Source organism: Natrix helvetica (genome assembly GCF_964273705.1).
Source record: "Natrix helvetica genome assembly, chromosome: Z".
Taxonomy (NCBI): Eukaryota; Metazoa; Chordata; class Lepidosauria; order Squamata; family Natricidae; genus Natrix; species Natrix helvetica.
In genome coordinates, this window is record NC_138554.1 from 90,781,028 (window position 1) to 90,808,547 (window position 27,520).

Genomic DNA, 27,520 nt, shown 5'->3' on the forward strand with positions numbered 1-27,520 from the left:
ATAGAGAGCAATTATGGGGGCATCTATGGTGGGAACAGACAGAAACTGTGCCAACTCATTATCGACATTGAAATACTTCTTATCTGAGGCAGAGGGGCTTAGCCCATATGTAGGGGTGCCCACTGGCGTTGAACTAGGTCCACAAATATTTTAGGCATTGGCACCATTTCAGATGGAGGAGTCTGCTCCGAAAACAAGGTTTCTGCAGAAACAGTCATCGGTCATTTTACTCCAGATGTCATTCCAAAGGGTTCCAATGTTCCTTGGTTTGTTCTCACTACACTTCTGCAATCATTGTTTAAGTTTTTACATAGTCCAATAAGATGTTTACTTACTCCATATTGGGCTATTGTTTGCCATAGTATTTTCTTATCTACTCTGTCAAATGTTTTCTCTTGGTCTACAAAAGCTACAAGAAGATTATTGTTGTATTCCATATTCTTTTCCATTAGTTGTCTAAGTGTAAAAATGCATCAATACAGCTTCTATTTCTTCTAAATCAATTCTTCTGCTAGTTATTAATCTCATTTATATTATCTTGGCATCCCTTTGTTTTTTTACAGTGGAATTATTGCATATTGCAAATCAGTGGGTTTTCTAGCTGTGTCCATGCAGCATTAAAGATTATGTGGCGCCATCTGATGCTACTTTTCTTGTTGCTTGAATTATTACTATTATAGCCCATCTATTTCTGGTGCTTGATATTTTCATGGATTCTGGAATACTGTAAAGGGCTTGACAGCCTAGGACAGCTTGGACCTTCTGGGGTCCATCTGGATGTCTTTTGTGGAAGTACAGTAACACAAGAAGTCTAGTTGTTGCATGTCAAGGGTGCAAAGAGATCATTACCAGGCTTGGAAAAGAGATGGTTATTTCTTTGTCTATGGGGAACTATGAATACATGGTCTCTGTGTTGAGCCTCATTCTCAGAGTAGGCCAACATGTTGTCTAGATATACTACCACAATTTTATCTATGAGGTCTGAGTATACTTGGTTCATAAATTTGGAAAATGTGACTCCAGAAGTTAACTAATCTGTAGCAGATCACTGTGTATTCAAATTTGCCATATCTGGTGTCAAGGTCTGTTATGTTTTCATGGCCTTCCTTGATCCTAATGAGGTTGTAAGCATTTCAGATAAATGTGTGCTTTCAGCAATCTATCTAAAAGGACTGGAATTAACAGTAGTGGATAATGGGCTCTTATTGTCATTGAATTCAAAGCTTTGTAATTATGGACCATTTTGAGCAGGGGAGTACCTACTATTATTAGACTACTGGGGTCTTGCTGCTTGGGTACAAAGAAATTTGGAGCTGAGGCAGGGGACTAGGAGGGTCATATAAATTCCTTTTGCAAATTAGACTTCGAATATTGTTTCAGAGTTTCTAATCCTTTAGTAGACATATAATATTGTGTCTTGGTGGGAATCTTGGTCCTAAGGACCAGATGTATGACATAATCACAGTCTCTGTGCAGGGTGGAGGACTGAGGCTTCTTCTCCTCTAAAAACATCAGCAAAGTCTACGTGTTTACTTGGCAGATTGAGAAACTTTATGTTAACTTTGGGGGCTGGGGGCTGGGGAGGGGCTTGACCATATGGCCATGTTCTCTGCAATAGAAATAAAGGACAAGCTCTTTGCACCATTGCCATTTTTCTGCTACCGGAGTCTGCCTGACCACTCCAATTTACATCATTTTTTCAGTGTTTAAGGTGGCAGAAAACTTAGAGTAGTAATGGGATGAGGCAGCTTTGGAAGTAGTTGGCTGGTGCTGCTGAATAAATGCTCTAAGTTCTGCAAGTCAAGACTCAGCTGCTGTAGTGGCTTGTTGTATCAATGGTATGATTATGGCCTTGTTGATCCCAGTCTTAAATTGTATTCTCAACATTGGCTCATTCCAATTGAGATCTGCTGCAAGGATCTTGAAGTATTCAGCCTATCTTCCACAGAACTGTTGCTCTGGCGGAGCTGGCAGATGCGTTGTTCAGCAGTTTCCATCTGAACAGGTATTCAAAATGCTCTCTGAAGATGGTGCGGAAGTTTGGGAAATTATCCAAGAAAGGATCATGGCTTTTGATGAAAGGAAGCACCCATCTGACAGTGGAATAGATTAAAAGACTGAGAATGATGAAGACTCATCTATCTGTCAGAAGCTCCCCAGTTGAGTGTCAATGAATACTTCACACTGGATTAGGAATGTTCTCATCTTATCAGACTCTCTGATGTCTGCAGAAGGCAGCTAGGAATCTTGAGGATGAGCAGTTGTGATTGGGAAGGTGGAACAGGTGGTTGCGGTTGTGGCAGAACTCTTTGTTGAGTCTTGATCTGTTCTTGTTATATCAGTTGTTGAAGACCTGCTACAAAATTCCTCCTCATCAGTCTTCTATGCTGTCTTGATGTCTGCTTATAGAGTACATCTAGCTCATCTGCTGTTGCAGTTCTGAGGTCTGAAGTCATGGCATCAGTTTGTGAAAATTTTGGTGAAGATTAGTTGAGATTAATGTCAAGTGCCGGAGGAATCAGGAAATCCAATCAGTTGAAATGAATATAAAGGTTTATTGCAAGCTTAAGAATCTGAACTATTAGTGATCAAAGAAAATTACTGGTAGGTAAGAGTCAATTCAATGTGGGCTGGACTTATATCTCTTGTGGACATGAAGACTCGAGACTGATGATGTATTTAACCCCTCCTTCGGGCTCAGGCTGGTCAAAGCTATTTCTGGTTCTATCACTGTTGCTTAGTAGTCTTGCACAGTTGCTTTATGACACATTTATAGAGAGTTGAGTTCTTTAAATGTTCTCTACATCTAAATATGCTTGTTTGAGTTAATAATAAAGTTTAAATTCCTTTGTTTAATAGAATATGTATTGTCTCTGGATCCTTTGCTGTCACATTTGCCAAAAAAGTTATTTATAAAATAATAAAAGTGGAACAAAAATCCAATAAAACATATAAATAAATTATATTTATATATAAATAAACACCAGCTAAAGAATTGACAGGTTTGTTTTTACAATCTTTGTTTGGTTAATTTCCAACCCCTTCCCCTCCCCCCCACTTACATGGGAATCACACTCCAATTTTTCCCCATAATGGCAGCCTTCTTGTGAAGTGAGTTGAGAGAATAAGCATAAAATGAATAAGGCAAATATTATGAAAAAATATTAAGAAAGAAAATTTAAGAATATGCATTGTATGAGAATCAAAAAGTGGCTAGCTTTTACTATTTTCTATTATTCTAATGTTGATTATTTAACACCTCTCAATAAACAATTATTTTTCAATGCTAGGTTATCACCAAGTAACAAGGCATCATTGACACTGGCAATTTTCTGAGAGGAAACTCTTTTTATAATAATAATAAAAAAGATGCCTACATAAAATGTTTTGAAGTTTTTTAAGTTAAAGAGAGCTTTCTTTTAGCTAGGAGCTACAATGTGGTCACAGTTGGATGACGGAACAGACATACAAGAGCCAAGAATAGCTCAGTTATGAGCTCAAGGAGAGGTACTATTTTATCATTGCTGTCTCCACTTGGATAGTTCTAGCAGTTTGTTCAAGTCAGAAGCAGTTCCTAATGGATAAAAGATATCTTTGGTATATACATTTTGGATCTTCTGGACATCTCGTTACACTATCTTCCAAGAGGAAGTCATTGCTCTTGCACATTAGAATAAACTTTACTAAACTACAAAACCAATCGTTGGCAGCAAAATTTTAGACTAGATTTTAGTTTTCTTTGTATTCATCTATTGACCACCTGGAGTTTTGCTGCCAGATGTAGTAACTTTATTCATGCAGCATGTAAATATTCACATAGATGTCCAATTGCTGGATTCATATCATGCTAACGCATGCTTCACATTTAGCAATATTTGAAAAGATCATATTGAATATATCATGTGATAATATACTATAAATTATTAAGAAAATATAGTAGCAAGGTCAGGTAAAAGATTCTACTAAGCCAAGCCAAGCCAATCATAGTGTGAATTAAACCATAGCATTCTTCCCAAAATTATTCTCCAGTAGCTGTTCACTAGAAATGTAACTTTGGAATAAACAACAAATATTTAAAAGAAGGATGCTGCAGCTCTATGTGAACACTCATTTCACTAGAGACTGCTTCCCTAAAATGACTACACACAATTGGAACTGACATAAAATAGTTGCTTTATGCACTTTCTGGAAAAACAAAACAAATAATCAGGTGTTCTGCTTCATTTTGACTTTGTATATCTCAAACTCTAGGAAGGCAAAAGGAAACTGAAATTTATCTTCTGCGCCCCCCAACCCTGACTTACAGATAGAAGAATGTATATTTAATTTTCCTTAATTTCTATCTTACGAAATTTTCTCCCCATTAGTTTCATGTCTTTTCTCGAATAAAAGATTCCAACTCTACAGGATGCAAGCTACATCATCTGCCAGCATTCATTCAATCTCTATTCTTGTTTCTCTTTTCTTTCTCTCTCTTAATTATATAAAAACAAAATAGAAATTTGCATTCATAAAAAACATTAAAAGCAGAAAAAATTAAAAGGCTACCACTCAAAACTTAAAATGATTTTGCATAACAACTCTGTCTCAGCTGTTTGATGTGAGTATTCACATCAACCTTATTTTAGCATAACCTGTTATGGCCCTTAGAGCCTTCCAAATTGCCCAAGGCAAAAAACGTAAGCCTTTTTTTATGTGTGTATTAGAGGATTGGGAGATGTAGGGGATAAAAATGTTGCCTTAATCCAGTATATATAGTATACTTTCAAAAACATTTAATATATAATTATGGCCTACTTTGTGTAAAGGTTATGCAAGTATAAATTGAAATAATTTGCACTGAAATGTGAAATAGATAAATTTTCCATTATCTATGCCCTCTGGGTCATTTCCTTAAATTAGTTGAAGACAGGGTAGGCCATACAATATGCACTTACCACCTTATTCTGCAGCATCCAATTGAGTTCACATTGCCAAATGTCAAACTCCGTTGACAATAAGTGGTACAAGTTGGCATCATTTAGAAGTGAAAAGTATACAAAAACAGTGGAAGCCATAAAACAGATTTAACGAAGTCTTTTTTGAAAAAAGAAACCTGCCCCATTAAATTGTCATAAAACTCTATCTTCACCCATAAGCAGAGCTGCTGCCGGTTCAGCCTAGATCGGGTGAACCGGTAGTAGTGGCGGTGGGAAGCTCTCCCCACCCGTCTGAATGCTTGTGCGCATGCACAAGCCGGTAGTAAAAATGTTAGCAACCCACCTCTGCCCATAAGTATGCTATAACAGGGGTCCCCAATCTCTGGGCTTGGCCCACTAGTGGGCCATAAGCTGTTTGCAATTGGGCCGCTAAAACAGCTCCATTTGAGTGACGGGTGCGCAAGCATGCCCCTTGCACAAATGGAGTGGCACACACACTTGCCAGCTGCTCACATTGTTTAAACCATGAATCTTAGCTATTGTCTAAAATTTATGTAATACAATATTTCCTAACATGGCTTCAAAGATATTCAAGCTAGAATTTGCACTATTTCCAGCCCACAACGTCCATATTGGCTAAGAATTCTGGGTGCTGATACTGCAGCACAGGAGAGATAATGTGTTTTGGAATTGTATTCAGTTGTGATTGACTATTCTGTATAAAGAGATCATGGAGAGGGTGCTAGTATCTCTGTACTTTATGAAATGGTTAAGTGTTCACAAAATGGCTTGGGAAGAAGCTTTTATCATTCAAAGGACTGTTATAAGTTTATTCGACTTGTTATAGAAAGAAAGAGGACATGTCTCAGTCAACTCATACATTTTAGAATGTAAGATTCATGGTTTAAACACAAATGTCTAAATAGCAAATAACTTCCACAATTAACAAGGATCTAAATATCCTTGTTTAATATATTGTCTACTGTTTTCAATTGCAACTTAAAAATATACAAACAAGTTTATTAAAATGCATGCTAATTTATTCCCACATATGAAATTCCCCAAGATATCCTCACAAACATTCCTATTTGTAGTTTAATATGTGCATTACTTTTCATTAAATATGAAATTCTCCTTCTGAATCATTGACATACATTAGAAGAATTCCAGCCCTTCCCCTGTAGCATTTTTAATGTTTCATCATTTGTTCCAAGGTGAAATAAGTAACCAAAACACAACAAACACGATTTTTCATGATGAATTAAAAAGATGTATTTCAGCCTTCCCTATTCTGAATTTCAATGTCCATCAACCCAGCCAATACAATAAATAGTCAGAAATTATAGACCTACAATCATAGGAGGACTGAAAGTTTATCAGTAAAAGCTGGAAGAAAAACCATTCTGTTATAAATAAGAAATTATCATATTTTTCCTTTTTCTAATAGCTACTCTCTGAATAGTATTCCTTTAAAAACAAAAAAGAGAATGATTTCCAAACATCTCCAAATCATCCATATGTATTTTATGAAACAAAGGCAGTTCAGATATTACTGAAATACAGAATGTAGCATGACATTTCAATTCCCCCAATTAAAAGGAAAATGAAACTGTCAATTTTCGAATGCATACTTGACATAAGCCCCAACTGAGTCTATCTTATTTCTTCATAGAAATAGATGTTGACTGTAGTATTTAAAATATTGCCTTTCAACTAATACAACTTATTCAAGGACAACAGCTTTTAAAAGTTACAAGCAAATAAAATGAAATCAGAAATTAATATAAGATGCAATTGTGAAAATAACCTTGGTTTGTTAATCTGCAAATTTCCAGGGCTAACTTTAAAACTTTAGCAACCAAACAGTAAGTTTCCAGGCAATATTTAAATTGAGAGAAAGAAAATTAGAACATATTTATTATCAGAGGTGATGATTCTCAGTTCAATAGCACAGCATGTACTATACAGTAAGCCTCGCAGAACCTGCAGTCCTGAACACACTTATCAGCTGTCATGAGATTGGTGAGATTTATTTTGGAGTAAATATTTTTAAAATTATTCTTCATGCGATTCAAAAGCAGCAACTTTTAAATGCATTACATACATTTTAGACAGCGTATGCAACACAAGCAATATTCAACCTTCTAGCTGTCAAGGCAAAAAGCAAAGTAAAATCAAATCAAAGAGAAATTAGCTTATTTGGCATGCAGTCTTGCAGTAAAAGCTAATCCTTGAGGGGAAAAATTGCATCTAAATTTTGTAAATTCTGTAAATTTAAATATGTCTAATACAAAAGGACTGAACATGTGTATCTTTCATGTGTGGGGGTCTTCCATGTTCAGTTTGAGACATTTCTTTGTAAAACAAGGAAGTAAAGACCTCATCCTGCATCCCTTCTCTTCCAACCTCTTTCCAGAAGTGCTCTAAGGAATCTAGTTTCTAATGCCAGACTCCCTTTCTACGGAAGGGAAGAAACAATAACATGAAAGTTACAGATGGAAAGAAAGATATCAAACAGAGAGTGTTTCAGGAAAAAAGTGAAAATGAGGGTGTGGAGAGCCTAGAACTTGGCACTCCAACTGGCATTATGTCAGGCCTGTCTCAATTCTGGCAGTCTAGCAGGATAGTCCAAAGCGCATACCACAAACACCTGTATTAAGTTCCCCAAAGAGAATGGATTCAAGCATTCTAAGACTCAAGGCCAAATAAAATTTATCAAATGGATAGGAAAATTTGCTCTTGTTAGCAAATCCTTGTCACAATAGTAAAAAATGTTCTTCATTCTTTTTTGTTAAAAATGTGCTGAACTGTGAAATCTTGTGTTCTAACTAGTTGTTTCAGATTTACAGTTTGTCCTGACCTTAAGGTTTAGGACAACTAATCACAAATGTAATCATAAAAGCAGAGAATCCAAAGTACTGTATAACAATGAAAAGTTATAATTCCTCCTATAAGGAAGCTTATGAGAATGTAGAATTCAGGGAAAGGGAGGGAGGGAAGGAGGAAGGAAAACATTATCTAATAAAATGGTACATAAATTCATCTTTTTTTTAAACAATTTTTTTATTAGTTTTACAGAATTTTAAGGAAAAGGGGTAATGGGTAAGGTTACAAATTTTGACAGCTACATTATGCAGGAAATGGTACTCCCCCCGGTTCTCATAACTTTCACTGTTAATACATTAGATAATTACTACTTAGCAATATTTTGACAGCATATCTTTACCTTATATCTTCCAATAATTTCAATCTATTTTATATCAAACAGAATAAAATTCCCCATATTAGCAATTGTATTATTTTTCTAACTCACTTTTGTGATCTAAGTTTTCTCAATGTTGCCTCTCCCCCCCCCCCCCAGCAAGGCTCTGGCACCTCCCGTGTCTTGTGTGTCTCGTGTAGTGTCATCAGCTTTATCTAGGAGAGCTTTGTTTTTTTCCATGAAGACCTCCGCCTCTGTGGTTGTATTAATTCTAACTCTACTGCCCTCCCAGAATACCAACATACCTTCTGGCAGAAGCCAACGGAACCAAACCCATTTTCAAATAGTTTTTTCGCTAAGAGCGAATATTTTTTTCTTTTATCTCTGACTTTCTTTGGGATTTGTTTCAGAATGACTATCTCTCTATCCTTGTATTTTAACATTTGCCCCCTTTGTGCACTCAGAATCCCATCTCTTGTAGTTTTTCTAAGAAATTTAATGTGAACCTCTCTTGGAACATTGTGTGTTCTAGCATAGGCTGAATTAACTCTATAGACCAGGTCAATATCTCATCCCAGCTGCTGTCTGTCTTTTTTAATATATTCAGCCAATAATTTTGTCATAATCTCCCTCAAGTCTTCATCATCAGCCTCAATTATATTTTGAAATCTAAGGAAAAAAGACATCCTTTCAAATTCCATTTTTATCTGATGGTTCTCAAGTTCTTCTCATCCCCTCATCTCAGCCGTCCCCTCCTCCAAAACTTCCAGTCTCTGTGTATTTTGAGCCATTTGGTTTTGGTTCTCTCTGAGCTGTTCATTCATTTCTTTCAGTTGATTTTTCAAGTCCTCCTGCCCCTTTAAGATCTTTTGAAGCAACTGCTGAGTTAGGTCCTCCTCAGGTGCTTTGGGTTGTAATAGAGATCTTAATGTCTGTTGTCCACTGGGGCTGGACGTTGAAGATGTTAGAGCAGAGCCAGCAGAGCCTGGTTTCCCAGGTGGCGGTCTCTTCTGTGCCATTTTAATAAAGATAACTCAGAGGTGTCTGTGTCAATATGATGAGATGGCAGTTATGGAAGGGGATAACCAAGAGAGATCACGAGGCAGGCAGTCCAGACAACAATAGGGACCTTTTCTATAGTTCAAATCCAGACAATAAAATCCATTATTCCAAGTCCAGGATACAGTATATCAAGAGATATTTCTGAGTGTCACGGAGACAAAGACAAAATGCCAGCAATTTCCATGGGTGGAAGTCAAATTTCAAAGTGCATAAAGACAGCGGAAGTGTGCCATCTTGCCTTGCCAGCACCGGGATCAGAAGGCAACAAACCAAAAGTTTTCAAAGTTTTCAAAAGAATCAGATCATCACTTCTCTTTCACAATTGCAGCAGGGTATTCATCTGCTTGCTTGCTATGAGTGTGATTTCATTCTAGAGCTCTCCCCTCTCCTCCTCCGAGGGCAGAGAGCAGTCCAAAGCCGCTTTTCCAAGGGGGGGGGAATCCCCCTCCCTCCAATCGCACTTCCCAGGAACAGATTGAAAACCTTTAAAAAGCTGCCAATCCTTCATTAGACAATCAAAAAGGGAATCGGGGAGAGTTTCCATCTCACCACATTGCAGCTGTAGCCTTCAGATCGTCAAGTTCGTCCAGCAGCCTCAATGCGAAAGCGCGCGGAAGCATGGAAGCTCCCCGCGCACCCCCTTTTGCCTCCTGGCTCCTAGGGCAATGCCAGGAGCCCCCCCGCGGCCGCCGCCAATGCAGGGGACCCCCAGCTAGCCGCCCCTTCGGCAGGGTGCCCCTTTAAGGCTCCCTGTGGGCCCCCCCCCGATCGAGGGGAGCCCACCAAGAGCGCGCAGGGTGAGCGAAACACGCCCGTCGCTCTCAACAGCCGGAACCGGAAGGCCCATAAATTCATCTTTTGATGTTCATCATTCCTATGCTAAAATAGGTTGTATAAGAATGTAGATGCTTGGTGATATTACAATATATAGAAATTATTCTACCAAAGCTGAACAATTTTTCCAGTTCAAACACTGCTGAAATTCTCCATTTATTAGTTCTCCATTTGAATTCTGGTCAGATTACTCCCCCCTCAAGTTTTTTATTTTATTTTATTTTACGTATAAATTTGTGTATAGTGTGGCACCTGGGTGTCATACATTCTAGTAAAAATAGAACTAGTAAAATTTTCCTTTCATCAGCAGGTGGAGCACTCAATTTAAACTTCAGTGTTGCCACTAATTTTAGTCTGTCAGTCATAATTTTAATTGTAGTTCAATTGTAAAAGCAAGATACATTTTTATATAGATAATTCCAGCTTTTTAAAACGCCTTTCCATTACGATGTCTTCCCAGTTTAAGAGTCCAATTTTCTGTATTTTTAAAGATTTATTGTTTTCTCTCCATGTGTCTTTTGCTTCTGGTCTGGTATTTTTCTCAGAATGCTTAATTGCGCTTTAACAAATAGTTCTAAATTATTTCTTGGGGTTAGATTTTAAGCGAAAAGATATCCTCTCCTCATTTCTAGTCATTGTTCACCTACTTCACTCTAGCACCAGTCTTAGTAGTTCCTGCATTTCAAGGTTTTGATAACGATCTTTAAAGCGCTCCATGGCACAGGACCTAGTTACCTGTGGGATCGCGTCCTGCCCCATACATCCCTACGACCAATTCGCTCGCACAGAGAGGGACTTCTCCAGGTGCCGTCCACCAAACAGTGTCGGGGGGCAGCGCCTAGGAGCAGAGCCTTCTCTGTGGCGGGCCCAGCCCTGTGGAATGACCTCCCCCCTGATATCAGGATTACCTCTGATCTCTGCTCCTTCCGTGTAAAGCTCAAGACCCACCTCTTCCAATTAGCTGGCCTGGCTCAACCATAGTTTTATCCTATTGCTCCTGACGGGTTTTTTAAATTTTGTAATTGTAACTGAGGGAGTTTTAAATAGCTATTTTATTTTTATTTTTATATATATTTATGAGTGTTACCTCCTCCAGGTACATGTATGTGTTTATTTGTATTTGTATATGTATTGTGTATATATGTATATTGTATGTATTTTATTGTATGCCGCCCCGAAGTCCTTTTGGAGAGGGTGCGGCTAACAAATTAAATTTCATTCATTCATTCATTCATTCATTCAATTTCATTCATTCATTCCTCGGTTGTCCCAGCTTCATGGCAGCCATCTTTAGGCTGCCTCGTCTCCTCGCTGTGGCTGAGATGGAGAAAGCTGTGACTCTCCATGACCTCACAGGGCCATCTCTTTTTGCTTCAGCACCCGTACAAGGTGGCTTTGGCTCCTATAGAGTTCACTGACAGAGAGAACATGGCACGGGAACATGTAGACCCACCCCCATGTGTCCGATCCCGTTGTGACATCAACTAGAAGTCCCTGGTAAAATTACTTCTGAGACAGTTTGATGTAGTGGTTAAGGTATCAGGTTAAAAACCAGAAGACTGTGCATTCAAATCCTATCTTGGGCCATCACAGTCTCTCAGTCCTAGAAAGCAGCAATAGTAAATTACTTCTTAAAAAATTTGCCAAGAAAACTGCAGGGACTTCTCTAAGCAGTATCCAAGAATTGAACACAATCTAACAGAACAAAACATGTTTTATTTCAATTATTTATAAATATTATGCTTCTTTAATTAATTTAGTAGTCCTAGAATATCTTGAAAACATCTATGGAAAAGTGCTGCTTAGAATCAAATTGATTTATTTTTAAAATTCAAATTTAAAAAGGTAATATCTATGAACAAAGCAATGTTTGATGTTGATGCTGAAACAAAAAAATCAACAACTGGTTTGTTGTAGGTATACATATACATAAAACTACAATGAAGATTCATGACGAATCATTCCCCCTAATACAAATATGAATAATTTTTCTTATTTTACATGTGTAAAAGAAATATTCTCCAAATAAATGACTAATATGGCATTTGCAGCATGTAAATTAATTGATGGTAAATTCAAAATCATTATAAATCCAAATTTTGTATTTCAGGGAATTTGTAAAACTACAGCATTAATGATCCAACTGTCTTCTAATCTTCTAATCATTCTTACATATCAAAATCATCCAAAAACATTTTTCTCACTTGTAGTCACGCAGAAAGCACGCTGAATACTTACCTGAATCCAAGAGGAGACAATTTATACCTTGTTCAATAAGCTACATATTATAGCTTATTTTCAAATTAGTGCAACAGCTAAAGGTCTATATACTACAGCCATAATGGCGAACCTATGGTATACATGCCAGAGATGGCACACGGAGCTATTTTTGAGGGCACACAAGGCATTGCGCTGCCAGGTCCAGCACTCATGCATGTGCTGGCCAGCTGATTTTCAGCCTTGATTTTTGGCCATTTTTCACCTTCTGGAGAGCAGTTAAATTATGGAGGTGGGCATGCAAGCACGCGCAATAGCGCACATGTACGTTCTTTTGGTGAAAAAGTTTGCCATCACTGTAGTAGAGCTTTTGGTAGAATAACTACTGTCCATAATCATGTATTGTGTATGACCTGTCAAATTCTCTCATTTTTTTAAAAATCTAAGCAGCAAAATTGAAAGTTTACTTTAATGCCTGCCAATGACATAGCTTATAAGCAGAGCTCAGATTGACAAGGAAGGAACAACTTGTGCAGGCTTACAATAATGGACTTGCATCAGTAATACCTGCTTGCTATTGACAGAGTTTTGGCCTTATTTATTATTTGCTGTTGTTGTAATTTTCCACAGAACGTTCAGCTATTAATTAATTTTCAGATTTAGCAAGAACTATAATTAAAAAAAAACACATATGCAACAGCTAAATACAATTTCCTTGCACAGAAAAAGTTATAATGATTTTAAGCTTGCTTTGGACCAACATTCTGCTCTTTATTTGTAGTTCTCTAGTGCAGAGACTTTATGTGTCAAAAACTATGTGAAGCTAGAATACTCAGTTGAATTTCTAGCAAGTTAATTAGCTGAAACACTAATTAGGCACATTTGGACATCACAGTAGCTAAAATTCTAAAGATTATGATCTAGCAATTATATTTGCTGCATAGCTTCCCCTTATTTCGTCTCTCCTGACAGAAAAAAATGAACCAGAAGACCTTTTGATATATTTCTTTTAACATAAATCCAAGCCATGATTCTAGAGTTAGAGAAAAGCCAGGGTTCACACCATGCCTTACTAAGCTACCCATACACTCTCACACATTCATCTTGAGCCCCTGCGTTTAAACCAAGCCTCCCCAACTATCAATGCAATCTCATGCAACTTCCCCCACACAACAGCAGCCACCCCAAGCCCTGCAGTGCTAATGTCACAACTCGCCTACCACCTGTGTACTGTTGGGTACCTCTTCCAACCAGCAGCTGACACTCCAAGGCCCATGGCATTCACATTGTGCCTTCCTCACCACTCACATCCCTCACTTGGCAGCAGCTACCCCAACCACTACTGAGCTCATGCTACACACACACACCTGGACACACCCATTCCTTCACTCTCCCACATGGCACCAATTACTTACAAGACTGCCAGCTACTTACAAGCAACCTGGGACATGCAACTTCCTACTGCTTTCCAACTGACGTTACTTCTGGGAAGCTGGTAAGAAGTTGAAAACAGGTGCTCGCTTAATGACTCACAATTGTCCTCACTAAGTGATACAGTCACGTGATATTATGCTTTACTCATTGATGTGATAGAAACTCTGGTCCCAACTGCCTTCATGATTCAAAGACTACTATTATACTTTAGACAAAATAGCTAAGTTGGGTTTTCAGCAACCTAGCACTAAGCATGAAAAGGAAGAATAAAGCATGATTTCAACTCGGGATGAAATGAAAACTCCCGATTCCTTGGTAATGGACATATACATTGAACAACTTTACTACCTGTTGCTAGATACATTATTTCTTCCTACATACAGCTTATTATTTCTCTTCACTAAATGTACTTATTTACATACCAATCACAGAAGGCCTTAACAAGTAAAACAATATGAGGGCACAGGTTTGTTGTCCATCTATTTAGACAAAGAAGAATAAATGAAATAGGTGGAAATCATCCTCAAAGATGAGATAACGAGAAATCTCAGCAGTTTTTGTAGCCATTTATCCCAGAAGGTTAAAGATTTGGGCTGAGAATAAAATAATGAAATTTAACAAAGCTGAATGCAATGTTCTTTGCATAAGAAAAAGATCAGGTACAGGCAGATATAATCTGCCTTTACAACAGTATGTGTGAAAATTATAGATGATCAGGAACTGAATATGAATAACCATAATTTAATTTCCCCTAATCTTAACCCAGTATAAAACCTACAACAGCCTAGCCACTCTATACATCTAGTGCATGAAAACATGCCTTTTAATAAAATTTGTTAGATGTGCTCCCAGAGTTCTGATTTTGTTGCCAATGTATTCTGCAAATTCATTCAGTTCTTCTCAACCTTCTTCAACAGGTTGAGTGTTTGTATCAAGTATATCAGGAAGGATATCCTTCTTCTTTCCCAAGTCCCACTTTCTAAATCCATGAGAATGTATATGTAATAATACAGATACATTCATGCATAATGCATATATTCTTTAAGGCTGTTCTAAATTTATTTATTGGAATGTTCTGACCTAAAATAGGACATTTTGAATAAAGGCTAGTTTTAGAATATTCCAAAATGGTTTGTTCTGGGATTGGAACAACTTTATCTAATTTGTGTGCTTCTGAGATCCAAGCAGACGTGCAAACTAAAAAAATAGGTATTATGAAAATACAAGATGACAATTTCTCTTCTGCATCTGTATTCGTTTGCTACTAACTAGTATATCACAAAAAGTCTCTTTCACATATACATTTGTTGTTACTCCACTTCAGTATGTATTATTATATCTTATGAAAAAAAATACAAAACAAATGTGCAATCAGAAATGAGCAGACAGCAGTTAGGGCACTGACCATAAGGCAGTGGTCAAATGTGTTTATGATTTTAGATGCCTGTGTTTTATTCCATGCTTGTCTGCTCCCTTGATAAATTGTACCTGCTCCTTAAATGCAAGTACATCCATCTCCTCTTTAAAAAGTTTAGTATCATCACTGTAAACCAAACTGCTTCCTGAATAGCAAAGCTGATAGCAACCACTGTTAATTACAGCAACAACCAAATGGCCTCATCTGACATTTTATGCAAAACTCAGCATTTTTTCCTTGTGGCTACCCCTTCTATTTCAAAAAAATTACATCTTATCTTGCTTTCTCAGTTGATTACAAAATATAGAAGAAAAATAAGGCTGAGCCTTTTTAAATATTAAAATATTCTGCTGCAACCTTTAAGATTATGTGTAGAATATTGCACATCATAAATATTAGTACTCAATATATGCTATAGCAAGATCTGTATCCTTAAAACTTCCAGGCCTGATCTGGTAAACTTGTGTATATTCATCTTTTAGGCAGTAAGCGACATGGTTTGTGTGCTTAGTAAGACACAGCCTATGACAGGCAGAGAAGTAAGGAATCATTTAAAGCTTAAAAACCCAACATTTTTGTACTGAACTGAACATGGTATTGAAATACTCAACTGAAAAAGCAGCATCAACATGGTCAAGCTTATTTAAATATTAGGTGACCTTAATAGCAATATAAATAATTTAAAAAAACAAATCTTCCAAAATTAGATAACAAGAATGAAATTAAATGAAATGAAAAAACTCTCAAGCTTTCCTATTCTAATATCAAAATAATTGGCATGGTGCCCAGGATAGATATTAATCCAAATTCTTGACTACAATCAAAGGTCAATCCATTGTTATCCTTGCATTTTAATAAAAGACCAGATTCAGGGAGTCTCATAAGATATAAATGGGGCAAAGAGAAGGATAATATTACAATTTATCAATGCTAACAAACACCTAAACAAATATCAACTTCATTCCTATAAATGTACTTCTTTTCCTCTATTTGCACTTATTTGTCTTCACTTCTTCACTATAAATTCTAGCAAGGCATTGGAGACCTGGCAACAATCCAAGCTGCAGATGGTTGGAAGTGCAGCCTGAAATCAGTGCACGGTTGATGAAATAGTCCTTACACCTGACCCTTGCTTCATACCAGGCACAAAACACAAACTGAACATAACTAGCCAGAAATGCTTTCTGAAGCATCTTGCTATCTGGAACTCTTCCTGAAGGCATTCTGAAAAGACAGATGGCAAAATGCAGCAAAAATGTAGTACATTGAGAAAGGAGCATTTGAATATAAGTAATGGCCGAAAAGCAAACAAACAATTGTGTGTGTGTGTGCCACACAAGGACAAGTGTATTGCATGAATGTAAAAATGGATTTAACTAAAATATGCCAAAAGGCCAATACCTTAAATTGTAAGCCTGTAAAAAAATGATGCAGTATTTTTAAACTATATAAATCTTATTCCAATCTTTGTCATACAAAATCACCTCTATGTGGGAATAAGCACATTTAATTAAAATGCCAATAAGGGAGAAAATTTGTAGTTCAGGGTTGAAATGGGGAGTCCTTGGGCCTCTCTGAGCTTGATTGCTTTCATGCCAGACCTTTCATTACCCAAACTAGGTAACAGCACTGATGACATTAGCTAGTTTGGGTAATGAAACATCTGCAACAGAACAACCAGTCATAGAGCATCAAGGACCCCTCATAGACTAAAATACTTATTCCAAAGTTAAAACATTTTTTGTGATAAACAAATGAAAATAATAATAATAAAACGATAAATAGTAAAAAAAATAAATATTGAAATGCAGTTGCAATTCTCTGTATAAACATTACTCTTTTATTTCAAACACATTTCAAACATATTCTGTAAACTTTTCTGCTGAATGTGCATAATATATGATGCTTTTACTGTCGGATAGACTAAGTAGTATCTTAATTTTTCCAATATATTAAACACGTGGTATTTTCTTTTAGGTACTTTCTTTGTAAAGTTTTAGTTGGCCAATCAGAATAAAATCATGACTTATTGTAACATTCAAATTATGCCAGTCCAAAAACCTCAGCTCAACTAGCTATACATACAATGGAAAAGAAGTTAATTTTCAATATTGCACTCTTTCCTGAACACAGTGAATCAAATTTTCTGTCTATTCATAAATAAATATAGTGTAAAGCATAGTCTGATTTGGTTCATTAGTTTAAAAAAAACAACCTTCCATTTCCAAAACTAATAGCTCCAATAATGACTCAAATGCAATCATTCCCAATATATAAAAAGTTAAGTCCTTTTGTTAGCTAGTAAAGAACTTCCAAAAATAATCTCTTTTATGATTAGCAGAAATTATTTTATTTATTGATTGCTGGAATTTAGCAACGCAACTACAGAATATGTTGATGTTTTGAATTAACAATTCATAAACCAGTTTTAAATTTTAAACTTTTACAACAAGTTTAAGTAAAGCATGCAATACTTCTTTTGCATTGAGACCATTCAAAAAAAAAATTTAAATATGGTTTTGTAATCTAAGAATATACTGCAATGTATTTTATAATGGTCACAAAATGTGTTTGATGAGATTCACTTCATGTTTATAATAACTATTTGCAATACTAAAATGTGGTCATAGTGTTAATAACATTTCAAACTCACTTTACTAAAGTCTGACAATTTCCCATCACACTTATATTTTCATTAGCATTTCAAAGGTGAAGAGGGACCCAAAACTTTACAAATGTAATTTCTGAGACTGAGTGAGTCTAAAATTAACATTGTATTTTAAGGTCTAAACCAAAATATTTAATTTTTGTATGAGATCTTGGTTGTACTACACACAATTCATTATATAAAAATAAATAAGATCTTCAAATTTTACTTGATGTTGTATGATGGATTACCTATAAGTAAGAGTCAGAAGTTTATTTTGTAATAAATCCTAAAGCCATAGCCCATAATGGCATATTTTTTAAAAAAATGAAGGTTGTTGGGAAAAAAAGAAAAAGTAAAGTAAAGAATATATTGAATAAAACAATGAAACAAATTGCATTATGATTCATTTGTTCCACTTTAACATTTGTAACAAATCTATATAATTTCTGTTAACTTCCCTGCCACTAATGTTATTGATTTCCAAATAGGAGTTTATATTGATGCACATTCTGTTTATGCTACATTTGGGTTATGCCCCTGAAATCATTTTTGAACTTCTTTTGAAAATATGTAATTATGTAATACATACATTATATTTGGGGCACAGATTAATGCCTTTATAGTTATTGGATACATTACCCAAATAAAAGTTTCTGTAAAAGTAAATCACTCCCAGAAACACATAACTTTAAAAAGTGCTGCTTTTCTGTACCACTTTAAATGGGTATAATAATGGATAATGTGAGCGCAGATGCACACGCGCGCACACACACACACACAGGTGTGAAGTTTATTTCATAATCTTGTTTTGATGACTATGATCATGTAAAAGAGAAAAATGGTTAAATATAGAGAAAGAAATTAATAATTAGATTTTTGCTTTATAGTTCTAATATTGAACTATTTTAAATAATTTAACAATGTAAACATTTGTAGCTAATACATCAATTGAACTTCAGTAAAGAATAAAATATCATAACTAAAGATAATGTTTAATATACAATATTATCTAGGCTTTGGAAAGGTCCTGCCACAATGGGCATCTACAAGAAGAAAAATGTCTTTTCCTAGCCATCTCAATTGCAATTTTGCACATCTTAAAAGAATTCTACCATGGTATGCATTAGGGTTCATCACAATAATAGTTAATCACAATAATAGGTTTTCTCAAACGTGTGTTTTGCAAAGTCAAAATCAGAAGCTTCAACACAGCAAGCAAGACTGGCATTGTTTAAACATGAGTCAAAGGAGTCAAAGGAGAGCAACATCCAATGTGCCTCATCCCAAACTTTAAAGAAAAAACAAATCTTCCTAAATTGCTCCATAGTCTTGAGGGGACAGTTTTTAGGAATTCCATGTGTCTCATTTTCATTCCTCCAAAGAGATCAAGCTATAAATAATAAAGCAGTTTGTTGCTCCCGATAAAATAGAAGCAGCAGCAACATATATAATGAACGGCCGCAGAGGCAAAACATTATTTCAATCGACCTTGAAAAGAAAAAATAACCCCAATTATGAAAACAACTATTCAAAAATGCCTAAAATGTTTAATATAACTAGCACACCACTGTTTATTCAATAAATTAGTGATACCCGGGTTAGAAATGAAAAGAAAGGAAGAAATCACTGTAGGGAGAGAAGCCCGGTCATCAGGAGTGTAAAACAAATACATTATTGGTGTTTTTCACAACCAGTTTATTTGACTTAAGAATAGGTAAGCAAGAAAAAGTCATTTCTGAACTGAAAAACTGAAATTAATTACCACACCCAGAGGTAAAAATATTGTTCATTCAATTCTATCCCCCTGCCCACCAAACATCTCACTTCATGGCTTTCCGATGGGTCACCAAAAGCTAAAAGATATTGTTTTCCTTTTGAGTGAAAAAGAATAAACAGTTGACATTGCAGACTACTTTTCTAAAACCCAACTTTGGACATTTGTAATAGTAAATGATTTGTAGATAGAATAAGATGATGAAGCTTTATTTTGAAAAGTTTCTCAGAAAATCCAGGTTATCCAAGCTGTGCAATGTGCATTTGAAAAATATTTCCAGTGCACATTTTAGCTGATTTATTATGCATTATTTTTGGCAGATTAAGGCCCAATTTGCTATTTAATTACAACATGAACACAATATAAGACAAAAACCAAAAATAAAAAAAACCCATGTGGATTGCAATTTGCTTGCCCACACCAACAAAAAGTACTAGATTTTTCCAGACTTTTCAAACATAATAGTATATGATTACCCCATGATCAATATTTAATGGAACACTAACAAGCACGTTGGCATGTGCCCCATTCAATTGGCATTGAATTCCCCAAAGATTAGATTGAGTCACCTCTGTGCCCTCCTCTGACCCTGCTGGCTTCCAAATACATGCCAGATAAAATCAGGGAGGATCCACTATGCCTACTTTATCACGAGTTTTCTTGTTTCCTCCCCACTTGTGTCAGCCCCCATCAATTCCAAATCTCCCCAGCCAGCCAAGTTTTTTTTACTGAACCAGTGCCAAAGATGATTGTTCTGGGACACAGTCAGTGTGCCAACTGGACACTGCCCTTTCCAATTTTATTCAAGAAGGGCACTTGTAAGTTGCTCCCAGTAAGCAAAGAGCTTGATCAAAGAGACCATTCCTTCTAGTTTTGAAGGCACACTCTCCTAGAAATCCATTCCAATCTTCTCCCTTCTTTCTTTCTGGGCTGGTTTGTTTGGCTGTGAGTTCTACTCACTTCTTCCTGATACAGAACTCAAAAGCAGAAAGAGAGAGAGCGCGCACCAGAACACCTGCAATTTCCACCAGTCAACTATATTCACCGTTTCCCCCAAGTGCCAAATGGTCTGGAATTGGCACGCTGGACAACCCCAGGAAGCTCGCCACATACCTTGGTTTGGAGATAATGGGGATAGTAGTATGTGTACTGTGGGAACATTGGCTGCTGTTCCAAGCGTTTGCCCATGTAGCTAGAATCTTTATCTCGGATGCAGGGAACTCGTTGGCAGGGAATCGTGCCCCAGGCCTTTCTTCGGTTAAAGCCACTATTCCTGACAGTCCTAATCAAGGTGGCTTCTTTCTTTCTTTCCTCCCTCGGACTTCTTTGCCTTCTAAACGCTCACTAGCTCCAGCCGCGTTAACCGCCGCAAAAAATAAAAATAAGATTTTTTTTTTTAAAAAATCAAAACATCGAAAAGGGGGAAACAGGTCTTGCTTTGCTTTTCTCCGCCCTCCCCCCGTTAGAGCGGGACCCCCCCTCCTCCTCCTGCTAATGTCAATTGCCAGAGTCTAGGGAGGGGGGTGTGAACCGAGAGAGGGTGGCAGCCCTTTCGGAGAAAACAGCAAGACGAGGGAAGTCCGGATCTCAGATCGGCTTCCTCGCGGTTTCTCACGATCCCTCCAACCGCTTACTAAAGAGAGAAAAGGAGCGGGTGGGAAGGAAGAGCTCTAAAAAAAAGAAAGAAAAGAAAAGGAGGGAGGAATGACGGCAGGGAGCGCGTCCTCCCTCGCCCCAGCCTAGTTGCTGCGGTCGCCCTCACGGAGGGACCGAGGTATTGGGGCTTTTCTTCTCTTTTAGTCAAACCCCCTCCTTCCAGCCGGTGGGTGGAACTACAACAGCCAGCCTCTCCCTCGAGAAGCAGACGCAGTCCAGAAGCCTGCAGTATTTCCTACCCAAAGAACCAGGCGCGTTCCAGCCCCTGCTGCAAGGAAAACTCCGCTTCCTCTGCTGGCTACTACAGAAAGCTGAGCAATTTTGCTGCCGTGAAAGCCGCCTCCAAAGCCGCTGAGATGGGGGGCGAGGGGGCAAGCATGGGATCGGGTAGCTCAGCCTTCCCCCTTCTTCGGCGAGTCTTCCCAAAGTTAGCAGCTCCAACAACAGCGCGGGCGTTTCAGAAAGTCGAGGCAGGAAAAACCGGAGCTTGCTGTTTAGAAACACTTCCCACTCCGAAGGCTCACAACCTTTATTGGAAAAAACCCGAGCGAGTTCCTCTACTGGAGATGATCTTTCCCAATTAGCGGCTGGACCTTGGAAACTGTTGAAAGAAACCGAATGAAAAAATTCGGTTCTCTTTGATGTTTGTTTTTAAATTCAAAAGCAAAGGAAAACAACAACATTTCCTAGCCTTTCAAAACAGAGCTTGCAAAAAGGAATTCAGACAAAAAATATCTCCAGCTGAGATGCTACAATGTTATTTTTTTTCAAATGGCAACATTTTTTCAAAAAATAAAATTTTAAAATGAATATTTTTAAGAAGGTTCTCAAAATGATTATTAAAAATCATTGTATCTTCTGTTTAGTGAAGATTTGATATATAATGAAAATGATCATTAAAAATGGACTCCGTATTTAAGGAAACTGCTTTTATTTAACTCAGTAGCTATTGATGTGCTTAGGATGTGTTGTCTCATCCTCTACCATACCTGTGCACCTATCCTTCTCACATATCTTCACCAGTAAGGTGTCCAACACCAGTCTAGATAACCCAACAATTAGGGAAGGGAGGCTACAAAATCTGGAAAAAGGCAATGCAAGGAGAGGCAGCCAGGCCTGTGCTGTGAAGTACAAAAACCATTGAGAAAAATATAATGTGTGCACCAACAGTAAGCCTGGTTAGTTTTGCCTTGAGCTAATTTGATATGGATTGGTATAAAGTCCAAATCCAGATAATTGGTTTATTTGGTAATTATGTTGAGGATATTATATGACTAGGCTACCATTCACACATACCAAACTAATTTAAGACATTTTAAGCTACTGTGTTTTGCAAATCCAGCTATAGACTGGTACAGAGTCACTTTGTGAGATCTTTAGACGGGTAAAACTTGAACAAGGATCTTTACATTGGACACTACACTTTTTAAAAAATATTCATTCAAATCCATGTAATAACCTACTGGGACTATTCTTAACTGCTGTATTGACAGGCAATATAGATTATATTGCAAGGAATCTTTCTATTTCCATTGTGCAACAGAAATAAAGAATCAACTAAAGTTTGCTGCAAGTACATGTCGCAGTCATTCAGTCTTTTAAAATATTATTAATGCTAAGAGGGAATAATGTCCCATTTTGCATTATGTTTTTGGGCTCTGATAGGAAATTTTTAAATCCTAAATATGTCACACTGAATTTAAAAATTTACTGTGTTTTCAAATTTTTAAAATTAGGGTTACAGATTACTAAATTAGTATGTTTCATACATCCATTTGGTTGAGTTTACACAGCACTACATAATGTCTTTAAATCCAGAAAACCATACATGATTGGTTTGATAAATTAAGGGGCACAATCATTTGACTTTCCAAGGATGCAGTTTGTGATGATGATTGGTCATTGGTAGCATGCTTATTACTGGTTAATTTTCACTAAAGATTATTTAAAGGAAAAGATCAGGTGGAGGGGTAGAAGAAAAGTGTCAGTGGTATTCTGATTGTCATAGGTATCTGACAGATCCAGGCTTCACATCATACTGTGAAATGCCATTCAACCAACTTCAGAATTGGCAATTGTGTTGAACATAGGAGCTCATTAGATATAGAAAGTAATTCCAAATAATAAGTTCTGTTTTATATCTCTGAGATTTTGTCATTTCCAAGGAATTTTGTTTTGCATAGGATGCTTTGTCCTTCATTATTTTTTGGTGGACTGGAATCTGACATCTCTGATGTTAGGAATCTTAAGATTACAGTGGTAGAGAATGTAAGCCATTTGTCTCCTCTCTAGGTGATGTTGTGAATGTTTTAACAAAGGGATCCTGAATTGTATCAATTTGGCATGGCGTTATTCAGTTAATAGCCACGCTCTGTCTTCAGTTCCTGTAACTTCAGGGGCTTCTACCTTATTAGCAGATCCTGAAAGCAGAGAACCCAATTAAATACTGTTCTCATTATGTGTGAGGGAACTTGCAGCTGTTTATTTCAGTTTTGCTATCTAGGCAGTAAACTCTGTGGCTCAACACATCTAAGGCAGTTGTCTCCATAGAGACGTTTAGCCCCAGGGAAAGCACCTCTACCGACACTTTAGAAAGGATCTTGTTTCTTACATAAATGTGGTTATGCTAAGGGAAAACTAATATATACAGAGCAAGTAGGACCACCTGCAGCAAAATATTTCTGTTTGTCTTAGAATTTCCACTTATGCTGTTTTCCAAAACACTCCATTCCATTCACCTGCTTTTTCTGTTTCCCATCTTCAACTATCAACTTGTGTACCTAGCAGATAAGCATGTTCGGTCTAGTATGGCAGCCTTGTTCGATATGTGATCTGTAGCATCATTTCTTTTTCTACAAGCCATATTATTTTACTGGGCATAATGATCTTCATGTCTGAGGATGATCAAACTAAAATGAGTTTTAAAAAATATTCAGTACCTGAATATTTTGAACAATTGTGAACATTCATCACAATACTATTTTTGAATAATATAGTTTTGGCAATGAGTTAGATAAAAAAAATTATGAGAATTGTGGTCTAAACGATTGGCAAAAACATGAGATTAGGAAAGCTGGGTACAGGGGTATGAGGAGTGGATGGAAGATATAAAAAAGTCAATATGTCAGCTTTCATTGCATGAGCACCATCTTGTTTTAGGGTGTTTTATTTTTAGGGTCATTTGTCTGCCTGGAATAAGTCAACTCTATTTTTGTAAACTATTATGTGTAGAGAATAATATCATAGAAAAGAGGCTCTCTGATTAGAAGAGTAACTGCCTTGTGAGCTGCATCTCAGTTGACACTACAAACAAAAGTTTAAGTAGGTAAACTCTGCTCTTTAAAGTCCCCAAGTCTGTTTTTTTCGGGGATATTTCAGAATGATATGCTATTGTTCTCAGATAATATCCATTTGCACAGAAATAAAGAAAAAAGCTTTAAGTTTCATTTAACTAAAATGCAGAAAATTTCTTCACAGCAGTGTCTGAGCACACCAGCAATTTACAAAAAAGGTCTAGAAAACAAAAAGTAAAACGAAGTTGGTACAACACAGGTGAAACACCACCAACCCAGTTGACAATTTTGCATATCTAAATAAAATAAAAACTAAACTATAACCAGACTACTTTAGAGACTGGGTTAAAAGACGATATCAAAACATTGTCTTTATTCTACTCACCAGGGAGTTTATGATATTGTGCAATTTGGAATAAAACTGCTTCTGCTGTCAACGAGAGTTCTCAGATGCTATGCATTTTAAATTTCTCCTAAAGTAATTTAATAAAACTTGGCTCAAATTAAATTGGAAAATGCAAAGTAATCTGAAGAAAGTATGAAGATGAAAATGAGAGAAATAAGTGAGCAGAGGAGTACGCAAAGAAACAGAAACAAAAAAAAATCAAGTCACAGAAGTCATCAAAAGGTTAGTAGTGCTCAAATAATGTTTAGCCTGCTGTTTAAACAGAAATCGCTTCATTTGGTGACGTATGTCCAAATAACGGAATCAAACTGGAGCTCAAATAGAAGTTGACTGCCAAGTGTTATAAAATACTTAGAGAAAGTAAAGCCAAGCTGTTCAATCCCAGGAAGCAACAGCTGGCTAACTGGAGAAGTTTCTTTTCTATGTTTAGTATTTATGATCATCACAACAACAGAATCATTGGAATAGTTTAGGAAACAAAACTTAGCAAATGATTAGAATTCCAGTGTACCTGAAGAAAAGCTAGGCCATAGTGCCACCTACATATGGAAAATTGATTGTATTACTTAACAGCACAGTTTTCAAGTCAATTAATGGCAGGATTGAAAAACATGAATGCAAGAGAAGTCTACACAAAGTAGATAATATCAGAACAAAAAAATTGTCCCATTTTAGGAAGAGAGATGAAGGAAGATTAGGAGCAAAATAAGTAACTGAAATATTTTAGAGACTTAAGGCAACTCTTTCACTCTTCAATTCCACCAAAATGGATTCCTACTCCACTTACTTTTAGAACATATCCTTTGATGTGCCATGCAAAACTTGCTGCTTTCCTTCAGACTCAAGGAAGTTCTGAAATCTGTATTAAGATGCAGGACACCTAGTCCTTAATGCTAGAGGTGAAGTGAATTAATGCTTGCTGTTAAGTGAATTTGGTTTCCCCTATTAACTTTGCTTGTCAGAAGATCACAAAACGTGATCGCATGATCCTGAAACACTACAACTGTCATAAATATGTGTCAGTTGTCATGCCTCTGATTTTTGTTCATGTGACCACAGAGATGCTGCAATGGTTGTGAAAAGTGTGAAAAATAACCATAAGTCACTTTTCTCAGTACCATTGTAGCTTTAGACAGTCACTAAATGAATGGTGTAAGTCGAGGACTGCCTGTGGCTATTCAAAAAGATCTAGCTGAAATATACTATGGCTGAGTGATTCAATTTCTCTTTCTCCGAATATTGAGGCATTTGAATGTTCACTGCAGTGCAATCTGTCCATAAAGTAAAAACCTTTAATACATAGCTATATGGCTGGTTTTTAGGCAAAATTGCCAAAGAAATTTTCTCAATTTATTATACAACTTTTCTATAATCATCAAAATAATTGTCAAAACTGTCAAAGTGAGTGTTTACTGGATGGATGCCTTTGTGGAGTTTGCAGCAGATGTTTTTTTTCTTTGTGCCCTAGGAAAGTAACATCTGTCACTACCAGGATTGAACTCTCAACCTTTGGAGTGGGAGGTGAGTATCTTCACCACCAAGCTACCATACTGCTCATATATTAGACAATGAAGTAATATGATTGATAAAAACTACTCAACAATTGATCTTGTCTGGTTTTCAACAGATATATTGCATTTATTTTCCTCGATTTAGAGAAAATATTTTATTGCGATATACAACTTTATAGCAATGATGAATGCTAATCTTATTGTTGCTCATCAATATATTCAATATAAAAGTCTTCAAAGTTAGATGTCCTAACGTCTCACGGGATTATAATGGCTCATTATCAGACTGATTATTTTTCTAATTAAACTGACTCAAGTCTTGGCAGCAAAATACAATAGTCACAAACTTTTCAGTACTTTCCTATCAATTAAAAAATCCTATTAATAAAACTAGGTTAAGTCTCCTATGAAGAAAAGGACTAAGATGAGCATTTGGTGTATATTGAAAAGCAGATATTTGCTTTATTGTCATGATATCTTGACAGATATACTGCAGGAAAGGATATTTGCTGATCAATATTCCAAAGAGAGAATTGTTTATAAAGATTCAGAATTGTTATTTTTTTCCCCTCTGTACTTCTTTCTGGGAATGGATTTTGATTTTTCATCCTCAGTGGCTCTCTAATGGACACATGTTAACAGAAATATGGTCCTCTAATCTTTTTTATTTCCCAAAAAAGAAATCCAATTAACCTGTAATAAATATATGAAATGATCAGTATTATTAGATTTCCCTACCCTCCCATTCATAGAAAAAATTATCTCCCACCTTCCTAATGGGGGAGAGGGGGGTTTCTATAGATGCTTACCCTTTGCAGCACTTTCTAGGACCAATCATATAACTAGAAAATTCATGTTCAGGTATTTTTTTTTATTCTCCAGACATAAATCTGCCAGAGAATAAATATGTCTGTACTGAATTTAAACCAACTGCATATCTCTAATCCCAAAGAAGTACAGGTTTTTTCATTTACAAGGTAAGCCTTAGGAAAACTGAATTTTGTCACAACCTTCTGATTTTTCTTCACAGCATTCATACCAAATCATATGATTTCTTTGGATTTGGATAAGTATCCAATCTCCACGTTTCATCTGATTGAATAATCCATCTCATTTATCATTTATTCTTTTAATAGCACCACAAA

At 36.5% G+C, this 27,520-nt stretch overlaps 1 protein-coding gene across 3 annotated transcripts in view; it reads right to left on the reverse strand.

Annotated features, from left to right (window-relative positions):
* Nucleotides 1-21,872, reverse strand: part of RBMS3 (RNA binding motif single stranded interacting protein 3) — a gene marked incomplete at its 3' end in the record, with an annotated part of 523,098 nt that extends 501,226 nt beyond the window's left edge. For all 3 annotated transcript variants that reach the window (XR_014173613.1, XM_081933468.1, XM_081933469.1), the window contains exon 1: nucleotides 20,623-21,872. Coding sequence is in view for 2 of the 3 variants with exons in the window: in XM_081933468.1 (XP_081789594.1) it covers nucleotides 20,623-20,697 (75 nt within the window). The remainder of the gene's footprint in view (nucleotides 1-20,622) is intronic.
* Nucleotides 21,873-27,520: the final 5,648 nt, after the last annotated feature.